Genomic DNA, 23,398 nt, shown 5'->3' with positions numbered 1-23,398 from the left:
ATAATGGCTAAATTTCATATACATAAATTTAGTCTCTGGACGAAAACCATGCTTTACAGTGCAATAATGGACTACAATGTTGAACTAATATTATCTTAGTCAAAAAAAAAAAAAAAAAAAAAAAAAAAACAGAAACCCAGTCAGATTCCACAGGCATAACATTGCTTCCCCTCTAGCAACAATGTCTTTATTTTCTCTTTAAAATGATCTAATTTTGTGTTAATTTTTGTTTGTTTTTCTAACAGTTTACATTTGGAAACACTGCTGTAGTATTTATATTACTGTCAATTGTTCAATAAAACAATAAAAAAGCCCTAGTCTGTGACGTAATGGTTCTTCTTACTAATTTTTGTCAGTACAATCTGCAGACTAGCGACATCTGTTGGAATTCAAATGTATTGCATCAATTATAGTAATTCTGGACCAAAATCCTAACTCAAACACAGTATTTTATAAATAAACTGCTTTGCGAGCCCGTCCGTAGTTTGCCCACCCCTGGTCTACACGATTAGTTTCAGGACAGATAATAATAATAAGGTAAGACTTTACAGTAAGGTTGTATTTGTTAACATTAGTAAATGCATTATATGAACTAACAATGAACAATACAGTTTTTCAGCATTTATTAATCTTTATTCATTACTACAAACATTATTTAAATACAGAGTTTTTACATATTCTATGTAAAAAATAGCATTACATACTTTTTTAATAATTTATCATATTCTAAATATAAGGTCTTTTAAACTGAAAATAAAAACCAATAGTTCAATGAAATCATAATGGGTTTATTTAAAATACAATTTTGTGAAATTTTCTCATATTAATACAGCAAATAGCAACATCTCACATTGTGTTCATTTCAACAGAGTCACACCTTACTCCAAGCATTACAGAGGACGGGCTGATAAGGTGTGAAATGAGCTTTGGATAAATTTAGCTTTCTTTTACTAGAAAATACACAGGAATGTAACTGTATTATGAACACACAATGAAGAATTGCACATATACAGTACTGTGCAAGTCTTAGGCCACCACCACCAGACTTGTTGTTTAAGCAGTTTTAATGTCCATCCATATTTATTTTTCAATCTATTTTATTAAGATGCAAACAGAAAATAAAGGAAATATGTACAAAAAAAATTATAAAAATTCCAAGACTAAATGTCTTTTTTAGGCATCGTCTGTGAGCGTTTTTGAGCAGAATGAAGTAAAAAGACTTTTAATTTAAATTAGAAATAAGGATTTAATTTGATTTAGGTTTAAGAGATCCTGCAGTTTCCTGCTATTGCTCAAGTGAAATGGGAGTTTACCCTAAAAACTTGACATCAGTTTACATTTTTATACAGTTTTTAATACTATATACACATTTCCTGTATTTTCTGGATGTATTCTATTAAAGAGACTGAGAAATAATTATATATGATCACCATAACATTGCAAAAACAAATCTAATTCTAGCATGGTGGCCTAAGACTTTTGCACAGTACTGTACCTGTACCTTCTTCAGTATTACACACAATCTATAGTAAAATGTAGGCACTTTCAAATATATAGCATCTACAGTATGCTTTTTTTTAATTAAAGAACGACGTTCATATTTTACAATTGATAATTCCTCTGAGTCAGTCTGCAATGGGTAACAAATTTCTAGCATTTCAGTCTATATGAAGTTTTTAAGTAATAACTACTGTTTAACTATTTTTAAAGAAAAGAAGCAGAATTATAAAACATCTTTATATCTAATCTTATCACTTTGCATGATTTATACTATTATAACAGACACAGAATTGTTGGCAGCCCCAATTTTTATAGGCAGGTAACATTAATAGTCATGAAGAATCAGTTTAATTACTATTATTAATATATTGTAACTACAGATCATTTAAAAATGGATGCAGACTAAACAGTTTAAGCAAAAATGGTACTGCAATTTGATAGTACTGAGGTAGGGATTAGAATGGAGAAGGTCTGTCATTCACAACATCTAATGTTTTTAGATAACCAAAAAATCACATTAAAGAAATACAGCAACTCCAGAATCAAAGTTAGTTCTTAAAAAAAACTGGACAGTACAAATAAAGTATCCAGACAGCGGATATGTGCGCTTCCTGAACTAATATAGTTTATTTTAATTTGCAGACATTGTGCGAATCATGTAGTTGAGGATGCCACCGTGATGGAAGTAAGTGAGCTCCACATCTGTGTCGAATCTCATCTTAGCTTGAAATGTTTTGCCTGTATCGAGCTGCAGAGATAAATGAAAGTACAACACAAGTAAAATAAATTAAATATGAGGGCTAGTAAATTATGACAGAATTTTGATTTTTGGGTGAACTATCACTTTAAATCCATTAAAAAAACTTTAATATCTCAACCCAAAACCAATGAAACAGAAGACTCCAGAATCCAACACTACCTGAATATTGACAGTCATTCTGGGAGTAATCTCAGAGGGAATGATCACGGAGTATCGCTCACGGCCAGTGAGCCCGAGGCTTTCCGCTGTGTCGCCCGGCAGGTACTCCAGAGGAATGATGCCCATGCCCACCAGATTACTACGGTGAATACGCTCATAACTCTCAGCTAGGACAGCTTTGATGCCCTGAAGGTTGAAAAACAGCGACTATTGTTTGTTACACCCAAAAACATGAATGTGGATTTAATAAATGTCTTTGCATGAATAAATATAATGCCCACTGAAAATACTTATAAAGATGCTGATGTAAATGTCTCACCAGCAGAAAAGGTCCTTTAGCAGCCCAATCCCTAGAGCTACCGGATCCATATTCTTTACCTGCCAGGACCATAAGAGGATGTCCAGCCTGCTGATATTTTTCTGCTGCATCGAACACATCCATCTGTAGGTTCATCAAGAAGTCTTTGTTAGCATGCCGTAACAACAAATGCTGATTTATTGTCTTTCTTTTAATATCTCTTGTCAAAAAGCATCACTAAAAAGGTTATACAATTATTACACAACTGTGTGAGTCATGGCATGACTTATCATTATATAAACTAGCACATAAGAGTGGAGATAGACAGAGATATTGCATATAACAGGATTGATGCACCCCGCCTTTACGAAACAAAAGTTATGATACAGTTAACGTCAGGATAAAGTGTTGGTTGGACATATAGTATGTTGTTTAATTGTGATTTTAGCGCGCATTTTTAGAGATATCCGTCCTTTTCGTTCAAGTACATAGGACCAGTGGTGTAGTGCAGGGTATACGCAGGTATACGGAGTATACCCACCTCTTTATTTGATGGCATGTGGTATACCCACTTCTACTGGGGGCATAAATTAAAAGTATACCCACTTCTCCAGACACCACTACACCACTGCATAGGACCTTAGTCTTGCATGGCTGAAATAACTTCACAGAGGTGTTGCAAAGATGGCCGCCAAGTGGCACGACATCCCTACAGGGACTTTGGGATGGAGCAACTTTTTAAGTTAAATCTTAATATTAATAGTAAATCATCACATAAAATGTCATTCTAATAAATTAATGGACCCAAGAGTAACAGAATAAAAGTTTCAAAGTTGCCTATCGAATATTCAGTGGTCATTAATGTCCACTGTGTAGATCTGTAGCGGCATCTAGTGGTAAGATTGTGAACTGCAACCAACAGCTCAGTCCACAGCTCACCCCTCCCTTTTAAAACACATAGTGAAGCTATGGTAGCCACCAAAAGTCATGTCATCGTCTGAGACAACGTATTTACAAAACATGCTTTATAGAGCAGTTTGTCCATTTAGAGCTACTGTAAAAACACAGTGGTGCAAAATGACGACTTCCATGTAAAGGGACCTACAGTATATGTAGATAAAAACAGCTCATTCTAAGGTAATAAAAACAATACAGTTCATTTTGTAAGGTCTTTATACACCACTGATAATATAGTTATGTATATTATATTGCATTTCGGTCAAGAGATCCTTCTAAAAGTTACACACTGCACCTTTAACTGAGAATTTGGGGGGTATTTCTTTTCATAAGATTAAAAAGTCATACCGTTTCTCCTGTAGGCAGGTAGATTGTACAGGGTGCCTGCTTGTTTAGGAACTTGTTAAAGAGGCGGATGTTGGCGAACGTGCCGCGTGCCATGACTGCATCGTTGCCTCGACGAGAGCCATACGAGTTAAACTCTCTCGCAGTGAGTCTGTAAAAGATTATGAATAGTTAAATATCTACATTGTTTAAACCGAGATAACAGTTGTGCATTAAAAGTATTTCTGCATCAGGCCAAACATGAGTGAATACCATATGAAAAACAAAACTAGGAGATAGTAACAGTTTGCATATCCAAACGTACCCGCGGTCATTTAAGTAGCGTGCTGCAGGGCTGTTGCGTGCAATGTTTCCGGCAGGTGAAATGTGGTCTGTGGTTACAGAATCTCCCAAATTGAGCAGCACATATGCATCTGTGATGGACTTTGGAGGTTCAAGTTTCTGGGTCTAAAAATGCAGCAAAGAAAGTCATATTTTTGCAGTTCTTATAGTATCGTTATAGCATTTTAACCTAGACTGGACATATTAAAACATAGTACCAGCCCGTCAAAGAAAGGTGGAGACTTTATGTAGGTGGATTTAGGATCCCAGGTGTACAGCTTGTCTAAAGGAGCTTTTAGGGAGTTCCAGCGTTCATTCACTTTCTATGAAAATAAATAAAAACAAGAACTTAATTTATCTTATATCACTGATTGGCAGTTTATTGGTATGCATTTGTATGTCATGAGTACCTCCACTTTCTCATAGACCTCCTTAAACATGGCAGGAATGACAAACTGTTTCTCCACCTCCTGGATTTCCTCCCGTGTGGGCCAAATGTCTCTCAGGAAAATCTCCTTTCCATCGGCATTCACCGCTGGACCAAGACACAGAAAAATGGTCTCTTATACAAACTCATCAGACTCTCTTTAAGCTCACTGATATCCCAATGTGTACATCTGTTATAGGTTTTAGGGGCACATTGCTGTTAACCAGCAATCATATATGCGTGGTACCCAATGGAGGGAATATTACTCACCGCTAAAGGCTCCTTTTCTAAATCTATCCTCACTGTGCCGGCAATAGCATAGGCAATGACCAGCGGGGGAGATGTCAGGTAATTGGCGCGTGTGTTGGGATGGACGCGGCCCTCAAAGTTTCTGTTTCCAGAGAGGACACCAGCCGCAACTAAATCACCCTGACACAAAAACAAACAAAGTGTACATTGAAACTTATAATACAGTTATTAACTCTTTCCCCGCCATTGACGAGTTATCTCATTAATTAAGAGAAAACATTTGCATAAAAAGTGTTCCTGATGAATTTTTATGTTAATCTGCAATTATCCACCAGATGGCGCACTTACCTAATTCATGAAAAAACTGAAGCCAAAACTTTATTTACTAATTTTAAACTCTGTGTATGTTTTGATAATCGTTCTCCAACAAAAATACCTTCACAAAAACGCAATTATTTCAGCTTTTTGCTAAAAAAATTATTTTAAAAGAAAAATACCCATATTTAATGTTTATAAGCAGAAAAAAATATATAGGATGAAACTTTTTTCCCCCATTTTGTTTGTTTGTATTTTGTTTGTTTGAAAACAGAGTGTCTGTTAATTCATTTTATATATTTGTATATTTATATATTTTTACAAGAAAATTTTCCTGAAAGGTATTTTGTGAAAATCACAAAAAATGCTGACGGCCAACTTTTCATAAAAATGGCTGGCAGGGAAGGAGTTAAAAACTTTATAATTGGAAAAAGAGTGTTTACTTGAGTTATCGCCTCCACAACCGGCTCTGGAAGAGGTCCACTGTTTCCAATACAGGTCATACAGCCATAACCAACAACCTCGAAACCTAAAGAAGACACATAAATCCTGTAGTTTAAACACAGAACAGAGTTTGCTAAAGACATATTGTGAATCACTGTTGGATGGGTGTTGTCTTACCCTAATCGAATGAGGAAGTCCATAACCCCGCTCTCTTTAAGGTAGTAGGTGACCACACCGCTACCAGGAGACAGACTTGTCTTTATGTACGGCTTGACTGTAAGACCACACTCAACGGCTTTCTTGGCCAAAAGACCTTAAAGAAATAAAAAGAAGTATTACACTACTTTAAACTCGACCTTTAGATATGGCATTGCTGTGGGAAGACGTCGTACCTGCTCCCAACATGACTGAGGGGTTACTGGTGTTGGTGCAGCTTGTGATAGCTGCGATGACCACAGATCCGTGTGAGAGCGAATACTCGGCCTCGTTGAACTTGAACGGTACGGTAACATCATGCCGCTCCGGAGCCACCTGAAATCCTTTAAAGCCTTGCTATAGACACAACCAGAAAATGAAAAGAGGATTATAAATGCGCAAATTTTAACTGGATATATGTCAAAACAACAATTATAACAAAAGTTTTTAGATAATACAGCAAATATTACTGTAGATCAAACCCTGAAATGCATTACAGGGTATTCATGGGATGCCATGTCTTGGATGAATGAAAGAAACAGGTATGTGAAGAGTGTTTTAAGGTTACTGTAAAACATACCTTGGCCCCTAAACAGGTGATAAAGTCCTGCTTCATGTCTGATACGGCCACTTTGTCGTGGGGCCGTTTGGGACCACTGCAGCAGGGGACAACCGTACTGAGGTCCAACTCCACAACCTGGAGAAAGAGAGACAGTTTAATTTTAATAAAGATATATCCAGCAAACAGCTGTGACCAGTGCAAAGGCATTTGTAACATGACTGTGAATAAAAGTTTGTTACCTGTGTGAAATGTGGATCTTGTGCTGTGTTACTGTATTCTCTGAACATACCCACTGCCTTCAGATATTGAGCGATGTAATGCAGCTTCTCTGAATCCCTCCCTAAAAAACACAAATATAAAAACCATAAACATCAACATGTGAAGAAAGCAAAAGAAATGCAGAGAATCGACTGTCAGATTTAATCTCAGAACTGAACAGCATCTATAGCAGGGGTTCCCATACTTCTCAGGTATAATCCATTTTAGGACCCACCAAAATATTTTATATATAAATATGCAGAAAAAAATACACATTATTTGTCTAATAGAAGAGAGTAGTTTATATTTACTGTGTCATTGTGTGAATGAAACATTAATTTCAAAACAAGTGTCATTGCTAGTCATTAACTCTTTCCTCACCATTGACGAGTTAACTCGACAATTAAGAGAAAACACTTCCTTGCCAATGACGAGTTTTTCCGGCAATCCGCATTTTCACTATTATCCACCAAGTGGCGCTCTTACCCAACTTATAAAACCCGGAAGTATTTCCTTATGTAGGGCCCTATAAAATCCGTTTTATTTTTTCCCAAATTCCGTTTTATTTTTTCCCAAATTCTGTTTTCTCCGTTTTAATTTTTGCAAATTCCGTTTTATCCGTTTTAATTTTTGGCAATTAAGAGTGTGCCTTTTAATGTTAATGATTAAAATGTAAATGATTTGGGGGAAAAACTGGATAACAGAATTACTTAATGACTATAAAAGATGCGTTTACACACGCACATACACACGGGCGCGCACGCGCACACACCACTCAATTCAATGCATTGGATCTTTTTAGTGTTGTTGCAGGAGGCTACAACAAGGTGTCAACGCAGTGGTGCCTTCAGAAGTGCCTTAAACACATCAATCCAGCGGAACGCGATCCATATTTTATACACAATCGCTTGAAATGCATATATCTTTACAAACATACACAGGATAGTTATCTGACTTAGGACAGCATGAGCATGCAGCTCTTTGCACGTGCGAGCGAAAGAGAGACAGAGAGCGGCGCCATGATGCAGATGATTATATTTTAAATGCGAGGGATAGTTAGTTTGCCTCAGCTCGCTTGAAATGCATAAAACTGAACAAATACATGAGGATTTGTGTTCGCACTTCGGACAGATGCATGAGCGCGTGCACATGAGAGAGGTACAGTGAGACAGACATGGATGAGAGAATGCATGTATCTTTGCGCTCACCGTGAACAGAGTGTTGACTAAACTTCCAAACTAACAGTTCTCCGGTCACATAAAAGTCATGTGAGACCTGCTCGTAAATAAGTGATTAGCGTCTAATTTATTAATTTTTTCGCTGACGAAAGCTGAGTCGTGGAGAGCCGCTTCGCCATGGTTTCAGTGTTTTGGAGGAGGTCTGAAACGACGGGAGGGGGCGTGTGTCGCCCATATTTACTTCCCCGGTCTGCATTTCCCCCAGACATACGTTCGTCTCCCACACAAAAACATAATTTTATTCAAAATATGTGAAATTCCGCGAAATTCCGCGTTTATACTAGATTCCGTGTTAATTAGCCAATTCCGCGATTCCGTCCGCGATTCCGTGATCGCGGAAATTATAGGGCCCTACTTATGATGAGTTCAGACTGCATTATTTTTAAAGTAATCGAGTTACAGATCTTTTCACACTGCATCTGGGGTAGTGTTCAGTCGCTGCAGTTTTCAGACTGCATGATGGATCGGCGACAAGGGGTTTCACACTGCGTGACTTTACCGTAGTAAGAATTACCGACAACTTTGTCCTGGTCCGCAAACTAGGTCTCACAACCAAACGCATGCGAAAAGTGACAAGGAAACAACGCGAGATCACGGGTGCGAGACCGGAGTTCTCATGTGAGACTGGATTATTTAAAATGGTAGCCCGCAAGAAGGTTGCCATACAAATTGCATATGCGCGCATTTGCAGCAGAAAGAAGAAAAAGAAATAAAGATTATGATGTAGAACTTTCAGCTACCCTGTATGTTGCTCTCTCATTGGCTGTAGGTCATCGCCGATGTTATTTTCAGTCAAAACATTCCCTCAAATCACGTCTTTGATAATTCACACTATGTGATTGTCACTGGCGTGCACGAGCATTAATTTGCCTGTGATTTCGGGCCTTTGTGGGCGATTTCTCAAAACCTGTCTGCGAGTCAAAATCAGGGCTAAAATCGTGCAGTCTTAAGGCAGCATTAGAGCAAACAGTTTAAACTCCTTGTATGTTTTCAGGATCGCTCTGCATCTGATCTCTATCAAAAGTCCTTCACAAAAATACAATTATCTCAGCTTTTTGCTCAGAATTTGGTATTTTTAAAGAAACCTACCCGGGTGATTCTCACGAAACCATTGAAACACCACGGCACTAATGATTTTAGCTTTAAAATGTGTAATATAGTAACATTAAAAAGCATCAAAATTAACACAATACTGTGTTCTACCTTGCACAATGTGTGATTTCAATATAAGAATTTATAATTGTACATTTTATCTGATTTTCTGCTGAAATTCTCATTACCGCAATGTGTCCGGCTGTGTTTGAACATGCGTTATGTTGTAATTTAATCAAATTAACACAAAAATATTAAGAAAAAAAATGGATGTTTTGCTAGACTACTTAAGATGACAGAAAAAATATTAACTGAATATTCATGTATAATAATAATAATGAAGAAAAATTAGGAAAATGATGTGTCCATGCCTGATGTTCTCATCCTCCGCAACACTTTTTGAGAACAGTTTAAGCACACATACAGAATTTTAATAAAGTTTGATTTTGAGTGACCAAGCACATGGACCAGTTACTTCAAGATGGCTACCAGGTAAGATCATTTTTTTACAGTTAATTTGAAATATTGTCTTGACAGAATGCTTACACGACATTTTGATTATCATTACCGCAACAGATGCTTATTAAATGTTAATTTAATTAATAGAAGCATAATACTTTGATTTTAAATGCATGTGCAGAATCTCCAAATTATGTTCTTTCAGGTTTGTCATGTCATTTTGAAAATATGTCAGTGTTTATGTTTTCTGACTGTTGCGGTAATGAGATTTTTTAGGACTAATTTTTTAGATTATGTTACAAAAAGTGTTAAATGATAAGTAAAAGTTTTTAAAATAATGTTCCCATTTACTCCAGATTTTGTTTTTCAATGTCTGGTGGGAAAAAAAGTAAATTTAAGCAATTTTTACATTTTTATGCTTGACATTTTTAAAACCAAGTTTTCGTGAGAATCACCCACCCATATTTTAGAGGTGATAAAAGAGAACAAATGACGGTAGGATGAAACTTTTTTTTTGAAAGCAAAGGGTCTGTTCTTTCATTTGATATATTGTATGTTTATATATTTGAAGAAAAACACTTTCTGAAAGGCATTAAACTTAAGAAAATCCTAAAAATGCTGGTGCTGGCAAGTTTTTAAAAAAAGCTGGCAGAGAATGAGTTAATTGGACTGGTTTAAAGGTTAACACACCTGTCTGCTTTAGATACTGAACACTGATTTCATCTACAGGGAAGAAGGCAGCGGTAGCTCCATACTCGGGGCACATGTTTGCAATGGTGGCGCGATCGGCGATTGACAGCTGGGCAACGCCAGGACCGAAGAACTCCACAAACTTCCCTACCACACCGACTTGCCGCAAATGCTGGGTAGAAAAGACATTTAAAAGACATCATTCAAAGACTTCTCAACTCTCAGCAGGTTTAAGACTAAGTTACATACCTTGGTGACAGTAAGCACTATGTCAGTAGAGGTTATATATTTGTTGGGAGACCCCTGTAACTTGTAGCCAATGACCTCTGGCAGCACCATGCTGATAGGTTGACCCAACATGACGGCCTCTGCCTCAATACCTCCCACACCTGCTCAAAAGACTTTAGGTTAAATCTTATAACATTTGGTAAGTTTAAAGATCACTGGGAGAAAAAAATCTTTTTCATAATTAAAAGCGAAGGCTTAGTTTTTGTTGTTAAAGGGATTCTGTCATCACCATTTTCCTAATTTCAGCTTGTTCCAAACCCGTATAACTATCTTTGTTCTGCTGAAGTTAGCTGAACACAAAATGAAGATATTTTAAATAATGTTTGTAAGCAAGCAGATGAGATGCACCATTGACATCTATAGTAGGAAAAAATAAAACTATGGATGTGAATGGTGCCCCAAATCTGTTTGGTTGTTAATATTTTTCAAAACATCTTAATTTGTGTTTAGCAAAACAAATAAATTGTTGATTGAGTAAATGAAAACAAAATATTTATTTTCAGTGATCTCTTTAATAAAACCCTTGTATATAACATGATGTTGTGTTATCATCAATTATCAGTCCAAATCTAACTCACTACTAAAAAACTCTATTGATTCATTTCACTTACCCCAACCCAGTACTCCCAACCCATCGATCATTGTTGTGTGAGAGTCTGTGCCCACCAGACTGTCCGGGTAATAGTAACCATTCTGATCAAACACAACCCTGGCCAGGTATTCCAGATTGACCTGATGTACTATTCCTGATCCCGGTGGAATGATCCGCATGTTCTGGAATGCTTTAGAACCCCACTGTAGACCAAGAAATAATAGTTAAAACAAGCAATTATCATTGACATATTCAATAAGTTCAATAAAGCATGAAAGTGAAAATCACCTTTAAAAACTCAAACCGTTCTCGGTTTCTTTCAAATTCAAGTTCTTGGTTTTTATGAAGGCTGTCAGACCTTAAAGCAAGTTATAGGAAAAGGTATATTTATTAATTTCTCAATTCAACAGTTTATTACATTTATAATACACAGGCAAGGTCACAAAATTCACTTATCAGTGAGGATTAGGCATTTAACAGAATTATATGTGATCCATATAATTTTACATATACATTAAAAAACATATTAGTTTCTAAACAAAAATTATCTGACATTAGCATGAAGTTATAACAACTTAGTTTTGCAAGTCAAATCAACCTACTATTTTAGGTTTTGGCTTGTGAAAAGTTGACATAATATATAAAATCAAGTTAAATTTGTTAAAAGTTAAAGGTGCAGTGTGTAATTTTTAGAAGGATCTTTTGACAGAAATGCAAAATAATATACAAAACTAAATTATCAGGGGTGTATAAAGACCTTTCATAATGAACCGTTACGTGTTTGTTGCCTTAGAATAAGACGTTTTTATCTACATACACTGGGGTCCCCTTACATGGAAGCCGCCATTTTGTGCAGCGTGTTTCTACAGAAGCCCTTAACGGACAAACTTTTTTACTAAGTTGTCTCCAATAATGACATGTTTGTCCGGTTGCAGCTACCGTAGTTTCTCTCTGTGTTTCAAAAGCAAGAGGTGAGCTGTGGACTGAGCCATTGGTTGCAATTCACAACCTCACCACTGGATGCCGCTAAAAATTACACACTGCACCTTTAAAGTAACATAAAAATATATGTTGATTTGACAAAAATGCTGTGTATTTTTTGAATGCAGAAAAAAGGGTTGACTGTACTGAAATTAGACAATAGGAACTTCAGCTGAGAGCTATTGATACTATTCTAATTACAGTTTACTTTTATAAGCTTTACTTTATAATTTGATTGGTCCGTTTTGCAGGAAATGTTTAGAAAAAGTAAGTCATCTTTCCATGATTACGTCACATCCGTAACAGGAAAAAAGGACAAAGCAAAACCATAGACTGTAAAAAAAAGATGGACGTAGTGTCCGTGACGTCAACCAAAGGTTTCTAAAGATAATTTTTGAAATGGGTAAAGAGGCGGGAAGTGGGTGAAGCTGAGGTGGCTGGTTGCTGAAACCACGCCCGCCTAGCTCGACTCTAGTGACAGCAGTGGCTGTTCAACCGTCACTCAAGTGGCCACGCCCTTAATGTTGCAGAACTTTAAGGCTTAATATAAATTTAACGGATGAGTTACAAAAAATTCACCCCTTCACAGTTGTCATGAAGGGCAAACTTATTTATACAGAGCCTTTACAATTTTTGTACCAGGCGGTCGTTTTTTTTTCTGCTGTAAAGTTGAGCATTTTAAAATGGAGTTATATAGGAATTGACTCCCTTTTGGAGTCAGCCTCTAGTGGCCAGTCCATGAATTGCAAAAATCACTTCCGTATTGGCTTCATCAGAGAGATCGAAAGGTTGTCCCTCGAGCACAACGCACGTACAGAAAATTTCTCAACAAGTAACTGCAATTTTATTGTTCAAACAGAGATGGTGACAGAGAGGCCAAAGCTAAGGATTGCAGCGTTAAACACAAAACACACAAGCCATAATCGTATGATATACACAACTAATACTCTGTAGGAGTAGATAAGTAAGTACTCTAAAGTACAACCTGTACAACGCAATTTAAAAACAAACAAAGTGCATGACATAATTCAAAATAATTTAAGAAATGTGTAAATCTATATTGTTAAATAAGACTTACTTCCTGTTGAAATCAACTTGAATTGAATGATCTATGACAAGATCTGCTGGACAAACAGGATTAATCTTCTCTGGGTCACCCTGTAATTTCTTCACTGCATCACGCATCGCTGCAAAGTCCACCACCGCAGGAACCCCTGTGTTCAAAATTACAGGAACAAATTGACTATTAAAATATATGTACAGTACACATAAAAAAGACAGACAAAAAGTTAAAATGAAATACGTTTTTCAAGATACCTTCTGTATTAAGCATGTTGCTAGCAACACCAAGGTCATAGGTTTGATTCCAATAAATAACTTGAATGCAGTGCATGTCCCTTTGGATAAGTTTACCGAATGCATAAATGCAGAAAAGCTAAAGTGATTTGGTAAACCTACGTGAAGTCTTGCAGGATAACACGAGCTGGTCTGAATGGCACCTCCACGGTCTGATTCTGTGTCACCTTCCAGTTGAGAATGTTCTCCACATCCTCCTTCTTCACCAGGAATTGGTCACAGTTCCTCACTGCAGACTCCAGCAAAACACGGATCGAGAACGGAAGGTGGTCTTCAAAAAACATTGTCAAAGATATACAGTACAAATTTATTAGACCACGTTTCACCATTTTAAACAGAAGAGGAATGTCAAATAGGATTTGTGTTTATACCCAAATTTGAGGTGGAAAATGTAACTTCTCTCATAAACCAGAAATTAACATAACATTCAACCATTAAAACTTATTCAGAAAACAGTCTATTTAAAAAGAGCTGGGGATAAAAAATGGGATAATGATTGTAACCGAATGTTTCGACATGTACTATACTGCCCTCCAAAGGCAGAGTGCAGTATCTACGCAAACACTGAAACTGAGAAAAATGGCTTTAAAGTTTTTACACTAGCCAGCCAAACATGTTGTGGGTAGATTAGTGGTAATGCATTCATGTAATGCCTTGTTAGGAAGAAATTTTTATAGAAAAAAAAACATGACCACCGATGTGACCCTTGACTCTCAAAATGCAGATACTGCTCTCTGCCTTTGGATGACCTTTAACAACGAAAGCACTATTGCAATAGCAGAGTGCAGTATCTACGAACTAAATGTGTTCACTCAACTTTTTCTCATGCTTCTTAATACATTCTGATTGTTTTTAATAACGGTAATAGTTTTATTGATGTTTGCATGTTGTGAATGCTAAAAATGATCCTTTTACCACAAAGAGTATTTTACTCATTTTATTAATTTTTATTTATTAATTTACATTATACGAGGTTTGCTTTAAAAACAGTAGTTAAAAATTAACACAAGTTAAAAATAGAAGAACATGTTTGTCCCAAAGACATTATTGTAACTAACAGTATGCCCATTTTAGTTAATTTTCATGTTGTCTCAAAGTAGCACAGTTATGTAAACTTAGATATTCTTAAGATTATAGCTTAAGAAGTACTAAACAAAATGTTTTAATATTAAGTAGCCTACAAAATTAGTTAGTGGAAAAAGAGCACTTATTATGGAAGTGTACTTTTTCACCTAGCGTGCTTTCTGCCGGCCCCGGCTGCGCTCGTCAGGTTGACTGGCCGCCGTTAACTTTGCCTAACAATATAACTTTACCAGACTCTTATCAAACAAAGGAGTAACCCCTGTCAATACAATTGGATTAGCTGCCTAAAAAGTGGAGAGATGTTCGAATCAACAAACACCAATGCGACTGAATCGGATTATATCATTATTGTCGGAGGATATTGCCTTCAATGGACGAGCACAGGTAGGTCAAAACTTGCTAGCAGGCAGCTGGCTAGTTGGCTAGTTAACTACTTATAAAGCTGTAATTTGCCTATGTATGAGTTATTATCTTGCTATCTTCCTTACCCGTATTTGTTTATTTGCGTTTTAACGTGAGTTCAACCATTATTTGGAAGCGGCATTGTGCCATGGTTGGTTTGTTGTTGTGTGTTACGATCGGGGAAAACAGCAGTATCTGCGGTGTCAAAGCCGGGGAAACAAAGCCAGAACGCAGTAACGTCACTTACTGCGGTTTGCGTTGGTATTAGCATGGATTTTGTAGTTACTGCAATTTTGACACCCTCATTTCTCTGAAACGGGACAAAATTTAACTAAGAGACTTTGTCATAAGACAGAACAGATGTCATAAAGCTCGTTTCAAGCCTTAACTCCATTTTGACCAAGCGTGTAGTTACTGCGCTTTCGCTTTGGACGGCAGTATACATTCACCAAATACTTTTGTCAAATCTGCTTAATCCCACCCCCAGGCCATTCAGAAATAGTTTTTATTTTAGGCAGAATCCATTAAGAGGCTTTGCGTCTGAGCTCTTCCAATTATATTTTAGCATAAGAAATACTACTGTGACTAAAGACCTTACACATAGTGGTGGATAAAACATTACAGAAACCAATACTGTTAGTTTAGGGCAGCTGTGGCACATACACCTACACTGCAACATTTAAAGGTTAGACATATAAACATAAAAAATAGCCTTACCATATCTTGGGTCTCCAAGCTTTTTAAGGTTGAAAAACTTGTGGTCAGGCTTCTGGGGGTCCAGAGGTTCAATAATGTGTGCGTAAGGGTTCGTCATAACTTAAAGTGAAATTGATCCTGAAATTAAAGGTTTTAGCATGTAAAATAATATATTAAAACATAATATACGTATACATTACATAATACACTATACACCCAAGGTTCTGCACTGAATTATGAATGGCTGGCCTAATTGCCAAAAACCCCCAAACCTCTTTTCAACGTTTCCCAGAATTAAGAAGCTGGTACGTGACAGCCAGGACAACACCAATTGAATCAACCACAATCTTACAGCAGATCAAGGGAAAGATTTATCACTGTCTTTACACAGACTAGCTTATACAGAAGCTACATGTGTTTGCACACCTACAGTTTACATTAGGTCTGGTAGATCTATGACGATAAGCAAGATGAGATTCATGCAATGTAGATAGGTTAAACATGCCCCTCTCAGAAACAGTAATGGTATTTGTATTGGACTCAATACAACAGACATATCTTTACAAGTCAGAATTTGGAGCTTGGCAGTCCTCCAAAACTGGACATTTTGGTGGAGTGATTCATCAAGCGAGTGGTCAGATGATGATGGTAAAGCCTCTGACATAGTCAGAAGTGAAGCAAATGCTCTTTCTACACAATGATTTCCTAATGCGTTGCTTACATCATTGAGTCATTTAGCACATCCAAGTCATGTCTGCTTCTGGTTCATAATGATTATAATAAAAATTGGTAAATGTTTAATAGCTTAAATTAATTATGTTTTAGGGCTGCATGGTATTAGTGGAAATTACAGTGCAATATTTTGCTTTCATGGTGTGTAAGCAGTGATTTCTCTATGCCGCTTGAAAGCTCTCATATAGTGTAACACTAGCTGCGTTTTCATTACAGATTTGTGCAAAACTTAAGCGTTATTTTCTAAATGTTGAAAATAAACTATTTTGCGAAATGACTGATTGATGATACATTGTGCGATTCTGCTTGCTATGCAATGCTTCTCAATGAATTATGGTGAAATGCTGCTACATCCAAAAGCTAGATGGCGCTCTCATGCAGAAACTCAATATGCGGTGCAGAAAAAGTACCATTTACCCATGCAGCTCCAGGAAATGTGTAAGCATATTTATATCGCTGTTCTTCAAACATTTACAGGTATTTTTATGATATTAAAAATATTTATAATGATTATGCTTGACAAGTGTTGCTTTTTCCGAATGCATGTTATAAACGACTCAAATTGACTTTCTAAATAGCCTCAGTACATGAAATAGTCGTGCATAATTTCGCCCTTGCGATTCAGAATCGATATCGGGCAGGTGTTACAATATAGTGTGTATCGCAAAATATCTTTACAGCCCTACCAGATATTATTGATAAAGAAAATCTGTTATAACACAATACGTGTATAAGGACTTAGGACCAGTTGTTTCTGTCATCTTCAAATAATGCATTTTCAATTTGCAATGTCAATTTGCACAATTTGAAGGGTAATGGAAACGCAGCCACTGGCAAAGGTGTCCAATATAGTTTTTCTTAAAAAAAAATCCTTTGCATGTTCTGCAATGTGACTATTGCTTATGCACGTTGTGATGACGATGCTGAAATAATACACTGTGCAGTCATATTGTGTAGCATATTGTTGTAATACAAATCAATGGTCAACCAATAGGAAAGCAGGATGATCAATAACTAGCAAATTTATGATATAAGGGCCAAAACACAATACTGGTCTTAAAGGAATATTCCATTTTCTTAAAAGAAAAATCCAGATAATTTACTCACCACCATGTCATCCAAAATGTTGATGTCCCTCTTTGCCCAGTCGAGAAGAAATTATGTTTTTTGGGGAAGACATTGCAGGATTTTTCTCATTTTGATGGACTTTGGTGGACACCAACAATTGACACTTAACTCAACACGTGGCAGTTTTTTTCAACGGAGTTCAAGGGACTATAGACGATTCCAGACAAGGCATAAGGGTCTTATCTAGCGAAACAATTTAATTTAAAATATGCTCTTTTGGACCACAACTTTTCGTCTAGGTTCGGTCCAGCGCAACCTAACGTAAATGCGTAGTGACGTAGGGAGGTCACGTGTTACATATATAAAACGCACATTTGCGGACCATTGTAAACAATAAACTGACACAAAGACATTAATTAGTATCAGTTGACATACAACAACGTAGAAACGGTCCTCTTTCAACACACTTGTAAACATGGGGGTGGAGTTTCGCATTCGTCCTCTGTGACCTCTTGACGTCAAGACGTATTGCGTGGGGTCACGCTGGCGCATCACGACTGGATCTAGACGAGAAGTTGTGGTTTTAAAGTGCATATTTTTTATTTTTCTTGTCAAAAATGACAATCATTTGGCTAGATAAGACCCTTATGCCTCGTTTGGGATCGTTTACAGTCCTTTGAAACTCCGTCGAAAAAAAACTGTCACGTGTTGAGCCAAGTATTAAATGTTGGGCTCCACTAAAGTCCATTAAAATGAGAAAAATCCTGCAATGTATTCCTCAAAAAAACATAATTTCTTCTCGACTGAACAAAGAAAGACATCAACATTTTGGATGACATGGTGCTGAGTAAATTATCTGGATTTTTCTTTTAAGAAAATGGAATATTGCTTTAACAGTATCATAGACAGAACATGTCATATCTGCTAGTAAATCTTTTAATATTTTTTTCTTTTTACCGAGTAGACATAGTATTGTTATTTTACAGCATTGGGACTGTACATTTTAATATACTGTATATATTCTTTAACTAAAAAGTAGGCATGTGATTTTGGACCAGTATTGTGTTTTGACTCACAAACATATTTATGTATGGTGCACATCTCTAACTCTTCTTATCAGCATTTGACTGAGTATGCATGGTAGTCACAAATCAGTCTATTGCTATATATACGAAATATTTTGAATGTCACTACCTTTTAATTTAAAAAAAGGCAATTTCATTCCTCAATATCATTCGGATTTACTGCACAGAGGGAAAAACGTTGACTGATTATTTCAGATTTTGCAACAAGACAACATTAGTAAAGCAGAAGTAGTTACAACCCAACCCAAGGACTTGAGCAAACATGCTCAAACCTCTAAAATAAAGGGGCAAGGTCTCTAGGGACCCAATGAGCTTCATCAGACTGTACGTATGCTAAGAGATTAACAAGTGTCATTAAAATCTTCAGGGATATGAGGAAGTAAAGAGGTCAAGCTGTGCAGCAAGCAAAGCAAGTTTTACCTACAAATCAAAGCAGCAGGAAAAAGCAATTGTTAGGCGCAAAAAGACAACCAGCCAAGCTGGGTGAGCAACTTCGACCTTCAGGTGAAAGTTACAGATTTGCAGCAAAAGATTCAGAAAATCATAAGCCATTGCATTGATTTAAAGAGTTAGATTTAATCATTTAATAAACAGTAGATGTGTAAACATAAATGAATAAGGTTTTGAGTGAATCACCAACTATTAATTGGTGTCAAAGAGACATTTTGTGTCTGTGCATTTTAAGTGTAACAAATGTATCATCTTGTGACTAAAATGCTAGTTTTCTGCAGGCATACAGAGGTATAGTTGTCTATGGACTGTGACATGTATCTGTGTTGCCTTGTGTTCCTGGAAAGAAGAGCAACCTCCCATCTCATGTTTAGATAATGATTTACTACAGCTACTGCATGATCTCTGTAAGTGCCAACACTTTGCAAACAAACAAGGCATGTTTAGGATGCAAGAATAACTACATCATTAAAGATCCTGTTATCATACAGTATAAATCCAATAGTTTACTTGCCAATGAACAGCGAGCATGTTAGCTAACGTTAGCTTAAAACTGATCACAAACTGCACCTTTCAATGGTTTACGGTCCCACACGGACATATTTAAGCTGTCAGGTTGTCTACTTGAATATATAGATGTGCATATTATGTATTGAGCATACGACATTTAAACTGATAAACAACAGTAAAGAACGATAAACTTAAAACCTTTGAATGACACGAAACGGAGTTGCAACCGCTGCAGACGTTTCATGATGTTATGTTTACGAGCACAATTTGTTATGTACCAGTTTTATTTAGAAATAGTTTTACCTTGTAATGAAAGAGTCGATTAATACCGCTGTCACTAGACGCTCGTGTTGAACTCCGAAGGAACAGCGTTGACGTTTTATTACCGTACACTTTTTAAAATGCAGGTTTAGCTGCGCAGACCGATCGATATGACGTCAAAGATAGCACAGTTTTTGCAGTTCCACATGAAATCGAATACGCCTTTACTGTACCTCATGCAGAGCTTTACGTAAGCAGCGTAAAGGTCATGGGTTCGAACCAAGTAAACCCACACATACTGGTAAAATATATAGATTACATGCAAGTCACTGTTGGATAAAACGCGTCTGTAAAATAATTTAAAAACAGAGGACATTTCTTGAAGGATTTTTCGGTCCAGCAGATTCACTTTAAATTCTGTAAAGTGAAAAATCGTTCAAAAATGTATTTTATACTACAGTTATTACGGTAATGAATCAGCTCTTCTGTGTTTGAATGGGTATGAATCGAATGTGTGGTAAAGGTCGTACAGTAGTTCAAATGAACGCTGAGCACGTAACATATTTTCGAACTTACCTGTTTATGCCGATATATATTAATATAATCTATTTGTCTATCTCTAAATGAAATGTTGTAATGTTATAATATTGAATATATTATTAGGATATGAATATGAAGAAAACGATGTTCAATTAACAAATTAAGAAACAGACTTAAGTAATAGTTCATCAGCCTAACTTCAAACTGCTGGTTGATGTTTTTCGCAACTTTAAAATAAAATAAAATAAATATAGATGAAATATATATTGAACATGGCATTTATGCACTTAAAGGTTACCTACTGCAAACATTATTTTGTTTTTCCAACCACACTAAAAACATTTCCATCTGTTTTTTTAAAACACAGATTATTTGTTCAGTCAAACACATTTAATATTTATTTGTTGTAGCTTCAAATAAAAGTGCAAACATGTTTTGATTCAATAAATTCAGTTATCCCTTACAAAAATTAAAAATGGTTTTAGAACAGAAGTCAAATAAAAACATGTTTAGCCTTCTATAGTTAAACCATGGTTACCTGCTCCAATTATTTTAATAATATACAGTACTGTGCAAAAGTCTTAGGCCACCATGCGCAGTTTTGTTGTTTTAGCAAAGTTTTAATGTCCATCCATTTTTTAAGATACAAACAGAAAATACAGGAAATATGTACACAAAATTAAAAACAAAACAATTTACTAAATGTCTTCTTTAGGCATCAGTCAGTATTTAGTGTGACCTCTCTTGGCATGAAACACATCTTGAATTTTTTTTTTTTTTAGGAAACTGCAGTCCTAAAGTCATTTGATTAGAATTAGGATTTAATTTAATTTAGGTTTAAGAGATCCTGCAGCTGCCTGCTATTGCTCAAGTGAAAGGGGAGTTTACCCTAAAAACTTGACACTTCAGCTTATACTTTTATTTTGTTTTTAATATTACATACACATTTCCTGTATTTTCTGGTTGTATTCCAATAAAGAGACTGAGGAACAATTAAATATGATCACTATAACATTGCAAAAACAACAAATCTAATTGTGGCATGGTGGTTTAAGACTTTTGCTAAATACTGTATATAGATTGAATATGGCTTTTCTACACTTAAAAGTTACCTACTGCAAAGATTATTTTATGTTTTTCCAACCACACATTTTATAATTTTAAAACACAGTTTATTTGTTCAGTCAAACACATTTAATATTTATTTGTTGTAGCTTCAAATCAAAGTGCAAACATGTTTTTGTTCATAATTAAATTCTGTTCTCCTTACGAAAATTAAACATGGTTTTAGAACAGATCAAGTAAAAAAAAACATGGTTAGCCTACTATAAACCATAGTTAGCTTAAAATAATTATTGTTATGCCCCAATTATTTTAATAAAAAATTATAATAAAAACCATGGATAAACTATGATAAATGTAGCAAATCTAGGGTTTTGCCCATTATGATTATTACTCCAAAAAACATGCTTACTCATAGTTATTAATTTTCATAAGGGCTGTCAACAGGCTTTCAGTCTGGAATAAGTACTTGGATTGCAAATAGTTTCGTATACAGCATGGATAAAGCTTATGATATGATTAACAATCTGTTGTCAGCGATGAAGCTCCTTCCTCTTTCTGCTGCCTTCTCTGATTCTCTGCATCCTGTAGGTTTTCCGGGCCAGCGCTCGTTCTTTTTCCTGCACCTCTGTGTCATCCAGCACCTCCAGACTGGGAATTTGACTGATCACATACTGCCTGAGTTATAAGCACTGAATTAGTACTATGACCTTAGTACAGTGTTCTTCAACCCTGGTCCTGGAGGACCCCCTTCCAGAATGTTTTAGATGTCTCCTTAATCAACACACCTGTTTTAACTTATCAGCTTGTTAGGGAGACATTCTGGAAGGAGGCTGATGAGTTGGTTCAGGGGTTTTAAATAAGGAGACATCTAAAACTTTCTGGAAGGGGATCCTCCAGGACCAGGGTTGAAGAACACTGCCTTAGTATATAAGCATACAATTGTATTAAATTGATAAAATTTTAAATATACAGTTTTAACTTAAAACAACTTGTGCCATATATCAAATATTTTACTTTGATATAACTCAATACAATTTAATAAAGATTTTAAAAACAACTTTAGCTAAACATGTCCACTAGATGGTAGTATATATCATCTGAATAGCCACATAAAACAAATGTATGGTTTATCTTTGAAACAGACCAAAGGCCAGTTTCAGAAGGGATGTGAAACTAAGTTTCCCATCTCAGACTCTGGTTGAACCTTCTTATTGAAATAGGCCCCAGAAGTAGCCTGAGTGTTTCATATCTCTCCCCATCTCACATTACTTACCTGTAATCCATATATTGGGTTAGGCTCCCTCCATTGAAGTAACTGGGTGCTGCTTCATTGTTCATCATACTAATAAATCTGTAGTAAAACCAAACCAGTAAATCACTAAATATGTGTAATTATTAAACAAACAGTCAACACACTGACTAATGCATGAAGTAAAAAAGAATTCACTTGATGTTTGGAAATTTGCAGCTGATCTCCTCCACAATAATAGGAAGGTTGCTGATTTTGTTCTTGTTGATCCATAAAGTGGTGAGGCTTGGCATGTAGGGGAATTTCACATGTGCATTATAGTTGTTGCAATCCAGGATGAGTGTGCTGAGCTTCTCCAGCCCCCCCAAAAGAGCTGGGCTCCGTTGGCAGTTTGGTTAAGGACAAATACTTTGTATGTGAAACGCCAGCATCATTTGCATATGTTCTTTCTGTGGTTAAATCTACTAGTACACTCAATATATTCATTCAAAGTCTTCTCATGCGATTTGACCTGTATGTCACCAACTACAATGTGCATATAACCCTAAAAGGATACTCGTCCAACAAATTATAACTGAGGTCCAGGACCTCCAGGGTGTCCTGTTGGAGAAGAATGGTGTCATAGGGAATCTCAGAGAGGTTCTGGTAGGCAAAAGAGAGTCTTTGGAGGCCAAGTACAACATCAGGACCCCCAGAAGTCGGGGACCCAGTTTCCATGACACTGCTCTCACACTCCTCAATACGGTCGGTACCCCACCCCCACGGCATCAG

General features: G+C 36.3%; 1 protein-coding gene across 2 annotated transcripts; it reads right to left on the bottom strand.

The window, feature by feature from the left end:
* Positions 1 to 767: 767 nt before the first annotated feature.
* On the bottom strand, positions 768 to 21,808 carry aco1 (aconitase 1, soluble). Of its 2 annotated transcripts, none has more exons than XM_073859346.1 (21): positions 21,788 to 21,808; positions 15,689 to 15,805; positions 13,592 to 13,757; positions 13,209 to 13,349; positions 11,438 to 11,507; positions 11,169 to 11,352; positions 10,519 to 10,658; positions 10,270 to 10,441; positions 6,772 to 6,872; positions 6,551 to 6,667; positions 6,168 to 6,327; positions 5,958 to 6,088; positions 5,775 to 5,864; positions 5,042 to 5,196; positions 4,751 to 4,877; positions 4,559 to 4,663; positions 4,324 to 4,466; positions 4,023 to 4,170; positions 2,739 to 2,861; positions 2,420 to 2,605; positions 768 to 2,248 (listed from the first exon to the last, which is right to left on the bottom strand). In XM_073859346.1, the coding sequence occupies exons 2-21, from the start codon at positions 15,783 to 15,785 to the stop codon at positions 2,132 to 2,134; spliced, it is 2,673 nt and encodes an 890-aa protein (XP_073715447.1). In that variant the 5' UTR covers positions 15,786 to 15,805; positions 21,788 to 21,808; the 3' UTR covers positions 768 to 2,131. The 2 variants fall into 2 exon arrangements, with proteins under 2 accessions (XP_073715447.1, XP_073715446.1); XM_073859345.1 differs by lacking the exon at positions 21,788 to 21,808 and adding an exon at positions 19,816 to 19,962.
* Positions 21,809 to 23,398: the final 1,590 nt, after the last annotated feature.

This window comes from Misgurnus anguillicaudatus, chromosome 21, assembly GCF_027580225.2.
Source record: "Misgurnus anguillicaudatus chromosome 21, ASM2758022v2, whole genome shotgun sequence".
Taxonomy (NCBI): Eukaryota; Metazoa; Chordata; class Actinopteri; order Cypriniformes; family Cobitidae; genus Misgurnus; species Misgurnus anguillicaudatus.
The sequence above is the reverse complement of the archived record's forward strand: the minus strand, read 5'-3'. Positions and strand labels throughout refer to the sequence as shown.

Bases quoted from the DNA above. Each gene is read 5' to 3' on its own strand.
- aco1 (XM_073859346.1), bottom strand. From the start codon at position 15,785: ATGACGAACCCTTACGCACACATTATTGAACCTCTGGACCCCCAGAAG. The intron at 13,350-13,591 runs CACGTAGGTTTA...TGTAATTTTGAA, and splicing joins CGTGTTATCCTGCAAGACTT to CACAGGGGTTCCTGCGGTGG. The intron at 4,664-4,750 runs GTACTCATGACA...TTATTTTCATAG, and splicing joins AGGTCTATGAGAAAGTGGAG to AAAGTGAATGAACGCTGGAA.